General features: G+C 55.5%; 5 protein-coding genes across 5 annotated transcripts; 1 reads left to right on the forward strand and 4 right to left on the reverse strand.

The window, feature by feature from the left end:
* Nucleotides 1-340: 340 nt before the first annotated feature.
* F5Z01DRAFT_624090 (Pleckstrin homology domain-containing protein) lies at nt 341-3,535 on the reverse strand (the record flags this gene model as incomplete). Its single annotated transcript, XM_046261358.1, has 2 exons — nt 341-3,231; nt 3,286-3,535. The coding sequence occupies 2 exons, from the start codon at nt 3,533-3,535 to the stop codon at nt 341-343; spliced, it is 3,141 nt and encodes a 1,046-aa protein (XP_046117222.1).
* A 6,565-nt stretch (nt 3,536-10,100) lies between these two features.
* F5Z01DRAFT_675211 (uncharacterized protein) lies at nt 10,101-10,929 on the reverse strand (the record flags this gene model as incomplete). The annotated part of the gene is made up of 2 exons (XM_046265125.1): nt 10,101-10,551; nt 10,604-10,929. 2 exons carry the CDS (start codon nt 10,927-10,929, stop codon nt 10,101-10,103), a joined length of 777 nt encoding a protein of 258 aa, XP_046117223.1.
* A 157-nt stretch (nt 10,930-11,086) lies between these two features.
* F5Z01DRAFT_161837 (uncharacterized protein) lies at nt 11,087-12,474 on the forward strand. Its single transcript, XM_046257808.1, has 2 exons — nt 11,087-11,654; nt 11,722-12,474. The coding sequence occupies exons 1-2, from the start codon at nt 11,129-11,131 to the stop codon at nt 12,429-12,431; spliced, it is 1,236 nt and encodes a 411-aa protein (XP_046117224.1). The 5' UTR covers nt 11,087-11,128; the 3' UTR covers nt 12,432-12,474.
* On the reverse strand, nt 12,475-14,595 carry F5Z01DRAFT_161808 (FAD binding domain of DNA photolyase-domain-containing protein). Its single transcript, XM_046257806.1, has 2 exons — nt 14,303-14,595; nt 12,475-14,249 (listed from the first exon to the last, which is right to left on the reverse strand). The coding sequence occupies exons 1-2, from the start codon at nt 14,470-14,472 to the stop codon at nt 12,518-12,520; spliced, it is 1,902 nt and encodes a 633-aa protein (XP_046117225.1). The 5' UTR covers nt 14,473-14,595; the 3' UTR covers nt 12,475-12,517.
* Nucleotides 14,596-14,655: 60 nt separating this feature from the next.
* Nucleotides 14,656-18,770, reverse strand: F5Z01DRAFT_658467 (RecF/RecN/SMC). The gene is made up of 3 exons (XM_046263700.1): nt 18,611-18,770; nt 15,729-18,552; nt 14,656-15,675 (listed from the first exon to the last, which is right to left on the reverse strand). The coding sequence occupies exons 1-3, from the start codon at nt 18,646-18,648 to the stop codon at nt 14,929-14,931; spliced, it is 3,609 nt and encodes a 1,202-aa protein (XP_046117226.1). The 5' UTR covers nt 18,649-18,770; the 3' UTR covers nt 14,656-14,928.
* Between the last annotated feature and the right edge of the window lie 450 nt (nt 18,771-19,220).

Here is a 19,220-nt window from a genome sequence, read left to right on the forward strand (position 1 = left end):
GAGCTAACACAAAGCGTGTCAACTTTGAGCAAAAAGGCGCACAAGCCTTGATATGAGGCCGTTGTGACGGGTATGAGAGAAGAGAAACGCAAGATCTGAAAAGGATGAACTGGTTGGCAACAGTTCCACTGAGCTAGAGGTGGCCCGAAAAGAAGAACAGAAACAGCGAAATCAGAGGCCGAAGATCCTTGCAAACCACAGATAGTGCATCTTGCGCGTTTCGCCATACAACCCAAAAGCAGTTCCATTGTAAGCGAACTCCGGAAAGTGGATGGCACCGTCGCCATGTTCAACATCAAGAAGGTGGCCGAGACGTTGGCATGCTGCGATATGCGTATGTTCATGTCTCCTCGACGATGCCGCCACCCTCGCCGCCGCCCTCGCGCCATTCTCGGCTTTTCTCTGTAAGGCGCTTGACGCCCCCGACGCGACCTGCCCAGAGGCTCTCGACAGGGGTGCGGAATGTGAAAGCCCGCTGGGAAGCAATGACGCCAATAGCTTGCAGCACAGCCTTACGACTGTCGCGACCAAATACGGCCGGGTGGTTGATCCATTCAAGACTGGCTTCGAGCTCTTGATCCAGGGCGGCGACAGTCTTGGCATCTATGCCCGAGCTCAGGCCAAGTCCGTCGTTGGAGCGGCTGCTGGGCAAGGGGACATGTGGTCCGTTACCGTTGCTGCCCGCAGGTGTAGAAGACGGAGGCGATGGGCTGCGCTTGCGGTCAGGCGTGCCTGACAGGTCGGGGGACGATGCCTCCGTGCTTGTGGGATGAGGTGTCGAAGGCCCAGACTTGTTGGCGGGCTGTGGTACAGGTGGCAGACCTCCCTTGCCGAGTCCTTTGAGAATAGAGCGGGTCTCGTTCAGCAGTGTGTGCGCGCGCTCGTGCTGACCCCGACTTACGAGGGTCAGCGCTCTGGTGAGCATGTCGGACGTGAGGAGCTCCATGCGCCGCTGAACGACGTGCGGATAGGGCGGGATGGGAGGCGACCCTTGCCAGGATTTCTTTTGCCCAGATGTGGCAGGCAGCATAGTGATAGCTAGTAGTGATGATCGTGGCATCTGCATCGCAGCGCCGTCGCGGAGAATGTCTCCCCAGGACAGGTCAGCCTGGATCAGAGGGACTTCCTCCACGGAAAGCGTCCGCTCGTTGTCATTGTCCATGGGACCACCCAGTGCCTCCAGGCCAGAGACGATATTATCCCAGGGGTCCTGGGGCAGCTGATCGTGTGAAATGTTGTCTGGCAGCACGACCAGCTGAACGAGAATGTCCCGCTTGTCGCCAAAGCGAAGATCGCCCAGCGCGGCCTCTGCATCACGGCCAGTGGCACGCTTTGTGATTTGGAGGGCGCCGCTAATCTTGTGAAACTTGGCAGGGGAGCCCTCGGGAAGCTTGAGCTTGAGCTTCACGTTCTGGTGTGAGAGCGTCTGCATGGAACCCAAGCAGCCTGCGCAGCACTCCCGTAGCATCATCCAGTCCTTGACGTAGGTATACGAGGCCTTGGTACGGGTTGATAGCTCAATCATCGTGTCGGGCTTGTGGGTCATGCCCAAGCCGAACGAATGGATTGTGATTTTAGCAGCTTCGGCGCGAGAAACAACAAAGTCAACGCTGTCAGCATCGGAGGTCGACGCATCGCTGATGAGCATAATAGAGGCGATAGGGTTGTTGTGCTTGCGCTGCATCAGCAGGTCCATGGCAACGTTGGCACCCTCGACAACATCGGCACGATGGCTCTTCTGTCCAACCGGCTTGATCGACCCCAAGATGTTGCTCCAACCTGGCCATGCCTTGGTGGTCATACCAACTATGGGAACACCGCCGCCACCCGAGCCGAAGGTGACGAGGCCCATGCGATCTCGCTCGCCAAGTGCGTTGACCATGAATTTGAGAGCATCGCGAACCAAGTTGATCTTGACGCCCTGCATAGACGATGAAATGGGCACAACGACCACGACGTCGATCGGAACATGGACCGAGCTAGGAATCGGAGGGTTCCTAGAAAAGGTGCTTGTGTACTCGGTGGGGGCAGTGGTGACGGACTTGCCAGCACCCCAAGAAGAAGCGACAGATGAGACGCGTTGCGGACGACTGCGTTGCCATTCGGCGTCCTCGTCATTCTCAGACATGTCGCGCTCGTAGTCGGGGCTGCGAACCGGTGACTGTTCAACCGAGTTGAGGTCCAAGAGAGCCTGTTGCCAAAGCTTGAGCTGGTTGCGGTTCTCGAAGCGGAGGTGAAATTGGGGCAGCTCGGCAACCGACAATCCCAGAGTCAAGACGTTCTCGTCGACACTCCCCGTCTCCGTGACCTCGTTGAGGTGCTTTTTGATCAGGATAGATCCTTTGAGTGTGCAGCGAGCTTTGCGAGGGGCGCCATGCTCATCCCACTGCTGTGGTATCTTCTTCTCCTTCACACAAATGAGCATTTCAGCAAAGAGGAAGCACTCGAGCTCCTGCCAGTTGACCTTGTCCTTGCCGACGCGCAGCGTGCCATATAAGCGCAACTTGCCGAAGCGACTAAAGTCGAGGCCATGCCAGTTGTCGACTCTGTTGCGTAGGCTCTCCGTCATTTCCTCCAAAACCTCGGCAGACTCGTACGGGTAGAACTTGGGTGCACTTCGGGCAGGGGATGGTGGGCGCTGTGTAGCCACTTCGTCCATGCGACCCAGACCGGCCTGAGGAGGCGCCTGTGGCGCAACTGCGCCGAGGTCCTCAGGGTCAGGCCTCCATTTGCTGTCGGGGACCTCAATAGTAACGAGACAGGTCAAAGTCTGCTGCTGCCGAGACCGGTTGAGGCTTGGAAACTCGGACCGTACTGTGACGCTGGGGGCCGGGATCGGATTGCGCGTGATAGTGCGAGGACTGCCAGGTGACGTCTCCATGGCCTGCAAGTCATAGTCGTGCCGGCGAGGGGGACCGCTCTGCGTTGTCTCAGGATAGCTCACGGAGGAACCCATGCCCGTCACACCGGTGACTTCGCTGTCACTCCGACCATGGCGAGAACCATATCGATCTCCCGTCGATTGTGTTTCGCGACTGTCTCGTACGCTCCCACGAGGCGCACTGTCCCTGCCACCGACGTGGGACTGTTGTTGCTGCTGCTGTTGCTGCTGGTGACGACGCTGGCCACTCTCCACGCTGGGGGGGCGAACGGTCTGGGCGTCCCACGTAGGCGTTGGGGTCTGCATGGATCTCGGATCCCCAACGGAGCGCACCATGTTGCTGATTTTCTCTGCATCTGCATTAGTTGCCAGGCATCTTCCTGTCAAACCACCCAGCGACTGACCAATATCAATGACATTCCCGCCGCGGCTGGTATCAAGATGCAGCGGAGCATCGCATGTCGGACAGTACTGCGAGTCGATCTCGCGGATGAATTCGTAGAAACACGCTTCGTGAGACACGTGGCTGCAAGAGAACTGAAGCACGCGCTCGCCCCTCAGTGTATGTTCCAAAGGCTCTTCGCAAACTGCACACTCGCTGCCGACAAAGGTTCGCTCGCGCCGCGTGCGGCTGCGGTCCGCCGGCGTAGCCATGACGTTATTATCGATCCCTCCAACCCTGCGCGAGACGTTGCTGAGACCGGACCTCACAGAACTTGCTGATGACTGCGAGCGAGGGAAGTTGTGACTTCCGTTGTGGTACGGCGCGGGTGGTGTCGTGTTGACAGAGTAACCTAAGGGGAAGCGGCGTCAGCAAGATGAATCTGTGGATGCTATTGCTCGCATCAGGGCCCTTCACAGCTCCGCCGGTTGGGAGTGTCATGTCATGTGAAGACCGAAATACAGGTCGAAGGCGCACATACCCTTGTCGACACCCGGTGCTGTCGTCCCAAAGCTTGATGAACCAGCCCCAGGCCCTGGTCTTCGAGACTCTGATCGCGACGGGAAAGCACCTGGACCAGGCTCAGACAAATGCGTCGGCGCTTCGTAGATGGGATGATGCTGATCTCCTAGGCCGTAATCGTAGCTCGGAGCTTGTCCGTAGCTAGGCTTTTTGTGAAATCGATTGAACATTGGCGGCTTAATAGTACAGAGCGGTTTTGCAGTGGAAGTTGTCACAAGACAGCCGTTGCATAATCGAGAGACGGCAGTTCTAAGAATGAAGCGCGCTGTTTCGTCGGGACTTGGACGCGTTGTGGCATACAGCGATTGAGACTCTCACTTGCCGAGGTTTTTCTCTGGGCTGGGTCTAGTCGCTATAGGTCGATCGGCGCTGGTGAGATGCTGCCTGCTGGTGCCACGCTTCTTTCTTTGTTCTGAGAGTCGGCTGGTTGTTGTTCGTTGTGCGAGGCTGGTTTGAGGCGCGAAAGAGCAGGATTAGGCACGACGTCCACGTTCAATGTGGGTAGCGAGAGGGTCTGGCAAAGGAACGAGAAGGAGACGGATGCGAGAAGGAAAGTAGAAGACTTGGATTGGCTGCAGCTCGAAGGAAGAGGCCGCACCAGGAAAGAGCAGAGGATCGGATGCGCTCCAGTCGCTCACCAAGAGTGGTAAGGCAAGACAAGGGCTGCTGCAGGCGAGCAGAGGAAGGCTAGGCGGATCAGGGACGAGGGGGGATTAAAGGAAGAAAAAGACATGGGACATGGAGCTGGCTGGTTGATCGGCCAGACAAAGTACCAAGACCGGCCAGGCCTGGAGGAGGAGCGCGGACGCAGGAACAAGTGACTGAACTGGAGCGCGATAGTGAAAAGGGGACATGGACTGGAGGGCTGGAGGGGCATGCCGGCCATCTGCGCTCAGCTGCTTGCGGACTGGACTGGACTGGACGCTGTCGATTCTCCCATTACAGTGGTCAATTGCCCAACGCCCAGCACCTAACGGGCCCTCCCAGCGCCAGTCGAGGCCTGGCGGCCGTCCAGTTCCAGTCCAGTCTTCTTCAGAAGGGCATGGAGCGCCTTGCACTGGCCGACCGACTGGACCCATGATCCTTGACGCAGTAGTGCTGCAATATGCATGCACCCTGGGCTGTGGCTGGAGTCTTGGCTGGGCCGCATAATGTGGATCTGGCGTCGGGGATTGTGCACGTACAGATGAATCGTCGAGTCGTCGTAGAATTAGGCCTGTACTACGTAGACATCAATTAGCGCCCGGCTCACATGCGCTGGTTTTTCAAATCGAGCCGAACGTACGTACTAATATCCAGCTCTGGCTGAGGTCTGTCTCGGACTGACAGAGACCTCCACGTGTATCCTGTCCACGAGCAGCGAATGACAGCTTGGAGAGAACCTGCCAAGCGTACCCTTACAGAGACACCGCTTGGTGGGCGTGAGTCGTAGATGTTTCACCAGCCCCGCTTTGAGCCGACGATGATTGAAAAGTGCGCTCTTGACACTGCAGAGCCTGAGTGCCGCTCCTTGAAATTTCATCGGTCTCTCGCCAGAGGTTGTCAGGTACTTCAATGAACCACTGGTGCCAAGATGCTATTACTTGTCTATAGCGTCGATGAGTGCCGACGTGGTGGGCTGTATCGGCATCCAGGAGAAACCCAAGCACGTCCAGGTGCATGCAGCAGACAAAACAATGGTAGGTACGTAATTAGAGGACTGGAATTGGCGCGGGATGCTTACTGAGCTGTCTCAATAGGTTTCAATGTAGGAAGATCCGTCGTCATTGCAAACAGGATAGGAATTGGTTGCTTTTCCACCGAGAAGCAAACCAAAAAATGATGGCTCTGAAGCGCGCTGAGAGCCGTATAAAACATCATTGGACAATGTCTTACGTAGCGGTAACGTACGTGGGTTTTATCATGATTCAGGGCACAGTTACATTGACATGTTCGATTGTGATACGTTGCGCTGCGTGAATCTGTCCATCCTAAGGACGGATGCTGTCGTCGAGACTTGAGAGACGGGAACACAGCTGGCCACAACTTACAAGAGCTGTGCCCGATCTTCTGGGTCAGTGTTGAATGCCGGTGATCCAGGTGTTTGAGAACCCAGGGCGTTCAGGTCCCACAGATGGCTCCGACACCAACATCTCATCAATATTAACAAGGACAAACCCTGTCTGTAGTGCGGCTGCTGTTATTGATCAGTCGTCGAGGCCGTCAATGCCGCGGATGTACAATGCTAGCACAGTATGAACGTGCTCGCAGCGCGCATTGTGGGCGACAAATCCGCCGTTAGGCACAGTGTGACTTGGTTCCAGGACCTGGACATCTTGGTGGAGTTGAACCCAGACGCTAGAAAGCGTGCTTCATGCGGATGTTGCCAGGCTTGCCCCGGCCGCAGCTCTGACACGAGACAGCACGTTAATTATGAGAGGCTAGACTTCAAAGGGAATTTTCATTTCTCGGCTGATGTTCGACGCATCTCGACGTTCTATTACACTTTGCCTCGTAATATTATTCGGCACCTTCCTCAGCTGGCGTTAGGGGGGTTCACGGTTGCAGCAATATGGAGCGTCCAGTCTGCCGCTGCCCCACGTCAAGCTTACGAGCAGGGCGCAACGATGAGGTGACACTACTAGCTTGCCCTGAAGCGCTTCACACTAAAAAGCTCGCTAGACTAGCACTACGCAGACAGTCCATGGTTTCAATCGTATCAAATCTGTTACTAGTTGGCGATCATCAGGAGAATCACGTCTAGATTTTTTTTTTCTCCGTTGACAGGGATGGAGAAGAATAGCCGCGCACCATTGGTTGGGCCGACTAAAATACTCTTTGTAAACGATTAACGTTAGTGTAGATTGGTCCCCTACGATGCGCAAAGTGGTCAATGCTCGAAGGAATCTACAGTAAAAATGATTCACAGGCATGTGTGAAATGCACGACATGGCAATTTGTCACCGATAGCTAGGTATCATTTGGCCAACCAGAGGTAATTACAGCGGCAGTAGAGCCATTGTGCGTGCGTCGTGATCTGAGGATTCTTTTCGCACCTTCCTAATCATTCACTGCAATCCAACAGACACTACTACCTCCACCCTCAAAGCTGCCAGTGCCAGTGATAAGATTGACCCAGCGCTCACCATATTCGCTTCCCTTTCCGCCATGGTTCCTTGCTTTTGGACAGTGACTGCATGTCGGCAGATTCTGGCGGTAAGTGCCGAACCCGTGAGGGTCAAATGTGTTGATTTCTGCAGCACGGGACAGGTTGGCGAATGGTACCCCAAGTCAGTAATTACCAACAGCTCAGGCTGTCAAACGGATGGGGTCAACTGATTGCCGAGGTATTATACCGCCACAGTTCTGCTCCTCTGTTGAACCTTGGACATGTGTCGTTGTCATACGTACTGTAATAAGTTATGTGTTCTGCTCTTGACACTACGTACGTAGTCTAGTAATTTAGCGAGAGCCGCATATCCATCAACATCTCGCAGCGCATCGAGCTTCAAGCGTCCGCCACGAGTAATGTTTTTAAATACTGTATTATTCAGTAGTATTGATTGATCACGCAGCTTTTTCGACCTTCCGACCAGATCACGGTTTTATCTCGTAACTCGACCCCTCTTGACCTGCCGCGTCGCAATCTGTATCGGCAGGGAATAATAATAGCACACGCCGTTCCAATAGACTTCCAGAAGGCCATGGCATGCACGACGTAAGTACGTACCAAGGATTTTAATCTCCGGGCAGACAATATCAAGTTCGACGAAGCAAGTAATTGTTCCGCGTCCATCGTTCTTCAGCGTTCAACCACAATACGCAGACAATTGATACTAATAGCTCGGATCAACGGGCAAAGACGCTCACGAGTAAGGTACCCCAGCTGGATATGGTCCCAGCTCAATCACGATTGCACAGTCCAACTTAGCGACAGGAAGCCTCTGCATCACCTGCGCATATGCATGCGCTCCTTTAGAGCGAGCAATGTGACGTTCCCTTCCTCAAATGGAAAGAAGTGCGCAAATGCGGATGGAAGTCAGACTCAGAGCAGATGGCAAGGCACTCGCTAACTTGGTACTGGACGTGTGAAGTACACGCTTTGTGAAGGCATTCAGGGGCAACTCGCAAACTCTGTTGTTGGATTTTGGAAGACCCTGGGACGCTGGTGATCTACATGCCAAGTATCCGTGGAAGTTGGCACACGCTTTTAACGACTATCCGCGCCGTCTTGCCATATTCCGCAAGCTTCCGCCCCCCTTCGAGCACATCAGGCAGCGACTCTCAAGCCTCAAGGTAACCTCAGCATGCGATAGCACGCCACGCCCGCTGGGAGCGGTCGTCTCATGATGGTGCAACGCTGCATGTTCTGGAGGAACGGCTGGGCTGGACTGGGCTCAAGCCGCTCAACTCCCACACTTTGGGCGCTAAAAGCTCGTCGAATTTGCCGTGTGTGGAAAGCCCGTCGCGACACTACTGCACCACGAACCATCAAGTTATCAACAAGGCGCTGAGCTGAGTCCAAACTCACAGGCAGTCCTCCCAACTAGTCCATAGTGCCGGTAGCTCGAGAGCATGGTGCGGTTGGCCAGCAGAAACCATATGCAGCCCGACGCGAACGTCCAGCCAAAAAGCCACAGTTACCCACCGCTAGCGATTCAGTCTGTCTCTCTTGAGTCTTTGACAGCATCACGAGTTCACCACGTGGCTAGCCTCGCACGACGGCGGATAGCAGCACCCGCGCCGATGCAGACTGCAGAAAGACAAGGGCACTCGTGATGGACTTTGCTCACACGCAAAGTAATACAATAGGGTATATTCGTTACAGACGCACGAACCAGAGCAGGAAAAGGGCTCGTGGCTCAGCACGACGATTACCCTGTAGCTGAACCGCCTTTTAGCCAAATTGTGGATGGCGTCAAAAGGCACGCGGGAGCATCCCGGCTCTTGGCGGACAAGGATAACGGTTTGGGCCACTGTAGGCCCGCCCCATGTCTCACCGTCGCCAGGCGATAGTCACCGTCCAAAGACAGACACCCTTGTGAATGGTGTGCTGGGCTCGAGTCAAGTCGCCCGGGTCTGCGGGTATCAACTGTTGCGGAAGCTGATCACGGTCCTGTACGTAGATCCAATCTGATCATCTCGCTACAGAGCTTGGCAAGCCCCGAGTTCTGACTCGCGGAGTCACACGGCGCTTGGGGTTACTGATTGGAATTTGGCAGTGAACAACAGGTGCACAAGTGTCGGCGCACAGTCGACGTCCGTCGGCAAGGGAGATTTCGAAATTGCTGCCCGGTGGATTCCCAATCAAACAGCACGGGCGGACATCTTACGATATGAACCAGTATCAGTCTCCTATACCCAAGGGCTGGTAACCAGTCCCATCAAACGCCCTCCTGTGCGTGGCGTTTCACCAGCCTCTTCCCCGGACTAGACCCTTGCCGGGGCTCGTTCTGGCCCAGGCGACTTGGCTTGCCAGGTTTTCGACCCTTCAGGACGAACAGGTTTGCAGGTGTCACCGTGCGGTCGGCCGAGGGAAACCCCGGGAGCACCAGTGCGTCGTCAAGGTCGCACCATCTCGACCCGGGCCCTGGGCTCTAATAACTACGCACGGTAGCTGTTGCCGCTGCAGACTGTGGACATGGTGATTGTTTCATGCGAGAGGTCCGGTCGACCGTCGATGACAGGAAGAGCAGGGGTTTTGACGGAACTTTCAACGGCATGTCATGTAGCAATGCAGCATGCTGCTTGTCGGAACTTTGTTTGAGCATGCTGGTGATGATCACCGTCAGGAGGCACTTCTCAGGACAGCACGTGGGGCTTCTTGAGGCCTGAATGATATTCTCGTCTCTCGTGTCTAACAATATGAAGTGCCCAAACATGCTTTAGCAGTAGCAAGATCATAACTCAAGCTCGGTTGCTTGTTCGTCGCAATCCTCCATCAAGAACACACAGAGCACCGTGTATGTACAGTAGCAGGGGCTCGCGTGCTTCAGTTGTGTCGCGAGACGAAGCTTTCCTTTGCGCATACCCAGTTGCCGGACGGCTTGCGAGTCCAAGTTCGCCCTTCCCAGCCAGGTCAGGGACGGAGTCCATCTTGCTGGGACGACGCAGTGCCTGGTGCTTGTTCGGATTGTGCAGCGAGAACAACGTCCGCCAAGCTCTGGCTATGCTGGCAGCCTCAACCCCATGGCTTGTGTCTCATAATGCCCTATCGACACTTGGAGTGACCCATACTGTCCAGCCTTTTTGCGAGACCATCCTCCAAATCGCAGCTCATTTCTTGAAGAACTTGCCTTTGGGCTGGACCGGCGCCCGCTTCCTCTGTAACAATGCATCTTTCCGGTGCTTCGCGTTCTTGTTCATCTTGGGCGGTAACCGCGGATCCGTCTTCGTCTTGGCCACGCTGAACATTGTTGATCCCACTCTCTCATCCGCTGGCCCTCGATCCAGCCTCGTCAGGGTACGCTCGACGTGGGCGACCCGTCTCCTCTTGGGCCGGTCGTCCATATCGCCAGAGGACTCTGCATCAGAATCGGGCTCCGACTCGTCTGTGAGGAACTCTTCCGGCAGCAGAGCGGGTATATTTGTCTTTGTGGGCTTTGATGATTCTTCCGAGTCGGAGTCCCCATCTTCTGCGAGCGTTGGTTTTGACTTGCGGCTGGTTGCCTGTTGCTTGAAGAGCGCATCCCGTTCCCGTCGCTTGCGCTTCTGTGTAGCGGCCAGCCTGAAATGTCAGTACATGTAGTAGAAACAAAACGTCCGACAAGAGCACTCACTCCTCAGCCGCTTTGCTGGCTGCGGCGGCTAGTTGCTCTGCATTGGATGCAATGTTTTGTGTCGATGTCGCCTCGGGGGCCTCGTCGTCGTCGTCACTGTCCTCGTCCTCCTCGCTGTCGGGAATTGTGGCCCGCGACACAGGCTTCTCGATGGATGACAGTTTCGTCGACACTATCTGGTCTCCTTCGTCATCGTCGTCGTCGAAAACCATCATTGTGCCTTTGGCCGCTTCTGGCTGTGCGGGCTCGTTGCTCCTTGCGCGCACAGGGAGTTTGGCTGCCTTGTTGGTGGCCGTGGCCTTGCGTTTCACACCTTTGGCGCCCATTGTATCGCTTGGTGAAGTTGTCGATATGATCTCTGGCGCTTAATTAATAGCAGTCGTCGGTTGCGAGGCTTCAATGGCGAATTGCACTTGGGTGATGGTCAGAAAAATTCTGGTGGAGTTCGGGATTCGGTGTGTTCGGTGAGCACGTCGCGCGTACCTTACCAGGTATTTGACCTCACGCCAGGCACCTGATTTGCCAATGGCGCGCCTCCAGTCGCTAGCAAGCTCATTCACATCACTCACATTATTGCTTTCATCACCAGTAAGCCACACATACATCATGGCCTCTCGATGGCAGCAGTGGCACCCGCTGGTGGACGTGCTCAGGTCATCAAGCAGCAGCGCTCGACTCGCTGGCACTCGCGCTCTCACCACAGTCCCCAGAGCAAGGCCTCATGTACTCAGTCATGGCGAGTGTCGTAGATGCTATGCAGTCGCTTCGAGCAAATACAGTTCGCCCAGCAGACAAAGAACAGACTCAAGACCAGCCAGGGGTGGCAAACTGGAAATGAGGATTGGGCGCAGAACCTGGTCTCAAGAGCAGGACTTGACACGCATCACCAGGAGCTTCCTCGTGAAGCTCAAAAAGGGGGAGAAGCCGCAGATCGCAGCTGGTCAGCCGCCGCGACTGCGCTTTGAGCCAGAGGAATACGTCCATGTACTGAACCTCTGGACGCGGATTCGCAAGGACGCTGGTCCATCTTGGCCTTTGCAGCTGGCCCCTGGTACGTGGACATGATCCCCTCGACACCACACATAACTTGCCGCACGCTCTTCTCTAACGCAGGCCAGAATTGCGCCCTTCCAAGGAGATCCTACACGATCTGGGGGTCCTGCTCGCCGATTTGGCCGAGTCCAACCACCCTGCAGCGTCACCCGGAGAAGCTCACCTCGCGATGCTCGCAGGCGCCTCGGCGCTCGGATGCGACGCGTCAACCGTCAGCCTGACGCGCTGGTGGAATTCAAAGTTCCCGCAGACGGACATGGCCCTTTCGAACCTGTTCAGACCCGTCGCAGTCCGGTTCCGCGAGATTCTGAGCAAGGGCAACAATCCGTACGCCCTCACTGTGGAGGCCCTTCGGCTCGTCAACACAGGCAAGCCGCAGGCTGCACTCAGATTCGTCAATCGTGTGTCCCAAGTCACGGATGTGGAGTCTTTCCCTTGGAGGGATCTGTTGGAGTCATGCCAATCAAAGTCACAGCTGGAGCACGAAGACGTGAGCGCAGCGTTGGAGGCGGCTCGCGATCCTAGTCAGGAGAGGTCCCAGGCGGCCATGGAAACTCTCATGAAGCATAGCCCGGTTGCGGCGGAGAGACGCCGCGCAGCAGAGAGGCACTTTATGATCGAACCGAACCTCGTGTCTCTGCGGTTCCTCGCTGAAGACGACGTTGCCAGCGAGCCAGCTGTGGGTGATGCTCACAACGCCGTGGACATTATCCAGAAAGAGTGGAAACTCTTGTACGAGACCATGAAGGAGGAGTCCAAGGAGGCGGAGCGTTAACGCCCTGCGAGAACGATGTAAGGCCATATGTAGATTTCTGTCACAGCTGGCCGGGATGTACATACTCTTGTGTGGAAATTACTGTACTACTTATTCCTAAAATTAAGCGTCTGTTGCCTCTTGGACTGCTTCTTCGGCGGCGCTTCCGGCACGCTCTCGTTCCCGGCACGTTTCCTTCCTGCTTGCTGAGCCCCTTTATCGTGGGTCCGCTGCTCAGCGTTGTCGGCATGCTCTCCATCGTCACTGTCATACTCATTCATGACTTCTGCCTCATCAGGCGAGGGGAACAGATCCCTCCACGTGCCGTTAAGCACCTGTGCATCGTTCCCGTGCAAGCCAACTGCGTACGCCTTCTTCAACCCGCTGATGCAGACGTTCCTCCTCTCCGAAAAGTCAAACATGGGCTTCGGGTATGTTCCTTTCTCGCGATCACCGAGACCGTCGCCTTGCACGCGGACGCCGGCCTTCTTCTGGTCGGCGATGGGAGCCTTCCACGGCTCGTAGATGTACTTCTTGTCCAGGTCTTTCAGCTCAGGGACGTACTTTCGGATCAGCGCACCCTCCTTGTCCCATTTCTGGCCAAAGCTGATGGGGCTGTAGCAGCGATAGTATTGTGCAAAGAACGCTGTGCAGCTGAGCCACTGCCAGTTGCCGGCGTTGCAGGCTGGCTCGTGATCCAGGAGCCACTCCTCGAATACCTCGGCGCCGCGCTCCCAGTCCACGTAGCAACCTCCTCTCGTGAGGAAGCAAGCGACGCTGTGTCGTCCGAGATGGTGGATCCAGCCCTCCTCCTTGAGCTGGCGCATGAGCGCGTCGATCCAGGGGAAGCCCGTCACGCCGTTTCGCCAGCGCTTGAACCAGACCTCCGCTTCTTCGGAGTCCACGTGATACTCTCCCGTGACCATGCCAGACGTGGCATCCCGCTTGGACGGCAGATGCCAAGGTACGAAGCGGACGTACGGGTTCGTCGCAGTCTGGTGGAAGGGCGCGCCCAGGGCGGCCTGCGCCGCAAAGTACATGTCCCTGAAGTACAGCTGCCCTGTCAAGCTCATGGGCGGTGACGATGCCCCTTTTCCGTACTCGGTCACGACGTCTTGCACGCGCCAGAAGAATTCGCGCACGGAGAGAGCGCCAAAGTGCAGAAACGGGGAGAGAAGCGTCGTGGCCTGCGGCTCAAACTGCGCAGGGCTCGTCTTGGGCTTCTCAAAGGTCGCCGTATACTTCTTGTCCTCGATGATCTTCCCCAGCGCCTTGAGTGCGAGACTCTCGCCTCCCCTGATCGACGTCGTTGCGGACGGGAAGCCTAGCTCCTCCATGGTCTCAATGGCGAAATCGCCCTTTGGGCCCGCAATGTCCTTGTATGCCGTATCCTTGCCCTCTCGCCTCGGCTCATTAAAGTCGGGCTGTCTGTCTGGCTCGTCTTGCTCGAAATCCACTGGCATCTCCCCCGGGTCCGGTAGGCTCTTGGGCGCGGCGATAGGGCGCGGTATGTCACCGACACGTTCTCCCGCGTGCTGCAGCTGCGCGATGGACATAGTAGGCTTGCCATTATTCTTCTTGACGACCTCATCGCTGTCCCATAGCGTGCGCCCGGAGCGGACAACCACCTTCACACCGGCCTCCTCGGCAGCCTTGACGACCACCGCGTCACGCTCGCGGCCATAGACGTCTGTGTCCTTCTCGAACACGAGATGGGTCACCTTCCACGCCTTGAAGAGCTTTTTGAACAGAGTCTGCGGCCCCTCGCGCAAAACAAACAACTTGGATTTGGGGTTGAGTTTAGTGATGGACTTTGACAGGTCATTCTGGCAGTCCAGGCTCGGATGGAGTTAGCTATGAGACTCAACTGACCGTAGATGAGAGAAACATACAGAAATTGCCAGCGGTTCAGTCCACCCCGTACTCGATAGACATAGTGAGGGTCCCACGTGAAAACAGGCCACAGCACGGCCGGGTCGAGATCAAGGGCGGCCTGCAACGCTGGAGAGTCGTGCAGGCGTAGGTCGGTTCGGAACCAGTAGATGACTCTGGGTTTTGTCATATTGTCAATTGCGAGGTATGGTGTTTCGCGACAACATGGCCGAAAGACGCGCCCTTGTCTAGCTATAGTATTAGTCTAGCGCAAGTAGTAGGACTTTGTTAGTTTCATGGGAGGCTGGAGCTGAAATCGATGATGTCAAGACCAGACAGCTGTCACAGACACCACGAAAAAGCAACGACACGGCAATAGGATCGAGGTCTTTGTTGGAGAAATACGTTCCACTGTCATCGCAATAAACAGATACAATCGTGTGAGTACCAAATATCTACTATCGATCAGCGAAATCGTCGACGCCCTGATCAACCTCTGATCAGACACGTATCAAATGTAGAATAATAAGTAGGTTAATCCACATGATATCTCCTCCCAAGTTGGTCATAACAAGCAACGAGACGGCCCTCAACGCCATACACCACGCAGTCCATCCATTCCGACGCTCTCATTCCACAAGCCCCTTCAAATAGGTTTCGCCTGGCCCTCCACAAACTCGAGAGCCTCGTCAGTGGGCACGCAGCCAATGGAACTCGTCTTGTTGCGGAACGTCACGCCGTAGCACTTCTCAGCTACGTGCACAATCTCCGGTCGGAAAGTGGTGCAGATGAACTGAGTCTGTGCCTCGCCATTCGAGATCTCCACCAGGAGACTGGCCACGGCCGTTCGGTACTGCGCATCGAGGTTGGCGTCCACCTCGTCGAAGATGACCATGGGGCTGCTCTCGGCCTTCTGCAGAGCAAAGATCAGGCAAAGAGCACACAGACTCTTCTGTCCACCACTCAGTTGCTGTATCCTCTGCTGTTCGTCGTGGCTCTTGGAGTTGAACGACACTCGGATCCCCACGCCAATGTAGTTCTCCACGCTGCGTCCGTCTCTATTCTCGTCCTCGGACTCGTCTGCTGGCTCCGCGCGTTTGTCCGTACGCCGTTGGATGACCAGTCTACCTTGCCCCGCTGGCACAAGCTTCTCAAAGATCTCGGCAAAGTCAGAGGACACTTGCTTGAACGTGCGTTCAATTGCTTCATCCTTTTTGCGGTCCAGATGCTCCATGAGCTCCTCAATCGAGTTTTGCGAGTCGCTCAGCTCCTGCCGGCGGTTCATGAGCTGCGTCTGCTGGGTGGTGAAGCTGTTGTACTGCTCGAAAGCCTTCTTGTTCACATGCTTGTACTGGTCGAGCGCGTTCTTCACTTTGCCCAATCTGGAGGCGACCTGGGTAGGTGTTAGTGCGTTCTTCAGAGCGTCGGGAGCAAACTGTGGCTTACCTGCTTGAGTCCCATCTGCTCATACTTCCCAAATGCCTCCTCCGGGAGAGCCCCAAGATCACGAATGTTTTTGGCGGATTCTGCCAGCTTGGCGAGCACAATACCCTTGCCCGCGAGGGCTTTCTCGGCGGCCTTCTGCGTGTGTTTGATACGCCCGATGATCGCAGCTTGCGCCTGCTCGAGCTCATCTTTTTGTGCAGTCATCTCCTCTAGGTGGGTTGCCAATTGATCATACTTGGACTCAGTTGCGCGGAGGTCGGCTTCCACAGTCTGCACCGCCTTTTGCGCCCTCTTCAGTTCCTTCTCGGCCTCTTTGAGACCATGGGCTGAGCCTCCCGAGGCTGAGTCCTCGAAAGCTTGGCTGTTGAGCCGATCGAGTCTCAGCTGCAGGTTTTGCCGCAAGTCAGTTTCGAGGATCTGCTTGCGACCACCAAGTTCACTCCGCACTTTGGCAAGCTCGGTCCATTGCTTTTGGAGCTCTTGCACCGTTGCGCTCAATGACTCCAATTGTTGCTCCTCGGCGGCCGTCAAGTTCTTCTTGAACTCGCTTTGGAGCTCAGCTTCGCACGACTCCCGCTCGTCCATGAACGCATTCATATTGCGCTCAATGGTCTCTCCACGAAGCGTAGCCTCGTCGAGGGCTGTCCTTTGATTCTCCAAGTTGTCCAACAGACTCCGTAGCTGGCGTTGCGCAGGCTCGTGGCCGCTGGCCGCCTGGTCTAACCTATGCTGTGCCTTTGTCGCTTCAGACATAGCCGCCGTGATATCCTGGTCTTTGGCTTCAATCTGGGCTACCAGATCTCTGCTCTGCTCCATGAGACGATTGAACTCATCGCGTGCTTCATTAGCTGCGCGGGAGGCTTTGATACGCGACTTGCTGGGGTCAACGTAACCGCCACTGAGTGCACCACGCTTGTTGGTTGTGTCTCCTTGGAGGGTGATGCTGTCCACGCCATGGCTTCGGGAGTACTGCGCACCAATGGCCAGGTTGGGGCAAATAATTGTGTTGCCGAAGAGTCGCTGGAACGCTGGCTCGAACTTGGGATCGTAAGTGAGCTTGCTGAGAACGGGTATCGCGTCTCGCGACCTCGGCATATTGACATTGCGCGGGCGGACGCGGTCAAGGGGCACGCAGGTAATCCGCCCACCACGTGTCTTATTGAGGTGGTTCAGTAGTCCTGAAGCCGTCACGTCGTTGTCCACCACATAGTTAAATAAGCGGCCGCCGGCGATCTGCTCCACGGCAGTTCTGTAAGTTTCGGGTACTTCGAATAGCTCTGCGACGGTGCCGTATACCCCTGGTAGATCGCGCTCCTGTCGCAACTGACGAAGGGTGTTCAGACCGCGTGACACATCACGGTCCATTGTGTGCCGCAGCTCTTCTTCGGCCTGCCTTTTGACGTGGTCGGCATTGGCGATGTGCGACTGCAGTCGCTCGTTTTCACGCCGGAGCATCTTTCGTTCCTCATTCAGCTTGTCAACGCGATCTCTGGCCTGGCTAGCTTCTTCGGCGAGGTGGGTGGTGTCTCCGTCCCAGTTGCTCAGACGTTCTCTGAGGTTCGCCGCCTCTTGCTCGCCTTGCTTGATTGCCTGTCGAAGTCGAACCAACTCCTCGTCAACATCCATCTTGTTTGCTTTCTGCTCTGCGACCTTGTTGTTCAGATCCTCGATAGTTTCTTGGAGGTATTCATCGCGCTGTCGCTTGTTCTTGTACTGCGCACCGCGGTGTTGTTTGTTGAACAGCCGGGCCCTCTGGGCCTCGCTGGCGTCCAGGTTCTTGCGTACCACGTCTTCCTTTGCCTTGGTCTTGTTGAACTTTGGTACTAGCTTGGCCAGCTCCTGCTCCTTGGCCGCAATCTCGGCCTTGACGGACTGCAATTCTGCGGCGTGCTGAGCGCGTGTCTGCGCTCGTGACGACTGGCTATCCTTGATATCCTTGGCTGTCATCTCAGCGTTGGCGAGGGCCTTGGCATTGTCGCGTCGGTCTTCTTCCAGCTGTGCCCTCTCGATCCGCAACAACTCCATCTCGCGTTGGAGCTTCTGCATATCTTGATCCAACTCTGCTAGAGCCGCCTTGTTGTCGTTGAGCTCGGCGCGACCCTCGTCGGCGTCGATGTTGTTCTTCTCTCTAGACTCGATTTCTTCGAGTCGTTCTTGCTGCAGCGCCTGCTCGCGGAAGTGATAGGCGTACTCGAGGCAGCGCCTCTCGCGATCCTTGTCTTGGAAGCCTCGTAGCTCTTCCTTTTCTTCTTCCAACTCAGAGAGACGCTCTTCGATGTATTTGAGGAGCTCGTCGATTTTCTCGCGTTTGTTGTTCGTCTCGTTCATGATCTTTAGAGACTCGGCTCGGCGGTTTTCGTAGACTCGAGTACCCGCAACTTCTTTCAGCAAGTTGAGACGTTCTGACTCCTTCATGTTGGTGAGTGCCGTGACACGGCCTTGCGGAACGATATAGTATGGGTTGGACCGCGAGAAACCAGCAGACTCGAGCATGTTCATGACCTCTTGCTTCGGTACGACTTTTCGGTTGACCGAGTACTCGTCCTTCTTGAGACCAATGGTACGTCGCAAGACCACCTCTTCCGGCTCGTGGACAAATCGACCATCGCTATTGTCAAATATGATCTCGACGTACGCGGACATGACTGCGGAGCCAGAGCCTTCGTGCAGCAGACCTTGGCGCTCCTCGCGACTCATGTTCGTGTAGGCATCGCTCAACACGAACCGAATCGCGGCGAAGAAGTTGCTTTTTCCCGATCCATTGCGCCCGACAATAACATTCGTTTTGGACGAGAAAGGCTCAATGACGGTCTGCTCCTTATAGCTGCGGGCGGATGTCAGTGGTGCGCCTGTGGTCGCCGTCGCGGACGAAATCGGCATACCTTTTGAAGCCCTGAATGATGATCTGCTTGATGAACATGGTGGGCTTAGTAGGCGCTGACGCGCAACATGCGTGGACGTGTGGTTTGCGCTCGGCAGAGCTACGAGGTATCAGGTCGTTAAATTGGTCAAGACGCGTCTGCCCGCGATTAGAGTGTCAAGGTGGGCTGCAAGCGCGTTTACGGCTTTGGGCACGTGCAGCGGACAGTGTGCTTTCAGTTACCCTGCACCCTGAGTATGGAGACCGATAAACAATCCATGACCACGGCAACTGTGTGAGTGTGGCTCGCTGAGCCTCTTGAATAGCGTTTTAGTGTTCTCAAGCTCACGCATTTTATACGTGGGAATTGCATGTTGAATAATCTAGTGACATCGATGGGTTTGCTCATCAATTATCATCTCTCAGTCAACATACAGAACGCGGCACCATCAATTTGCCCATATGATGATACCGACCACCGAACACTTTAACATTGATCAAAATAAGGGGCATTTCGGGCTCGACTATGAAAGACATCAACAAAGCTAAGGATATACGGGGCAAAAAGAAGTGATCGCACAGCGCAGACATACGATAGTCAGTAGTTAATACTTATTGCGTTGGTTGAACGA

This window comes from Emericellopsis atlantica (assembly GCF_019669845.1).
Source record: "Emericellopsis atlantica unplaced genomic scaffold F5Z01scaffold_17, whole genome shotgun sequence".
NCBI lineage: Eukaryota > Fungi > Ascomycota > Sordariomycetes > Hypocreales > Bionectriaceae > Emericellopsis > Emericellopsis atlantica.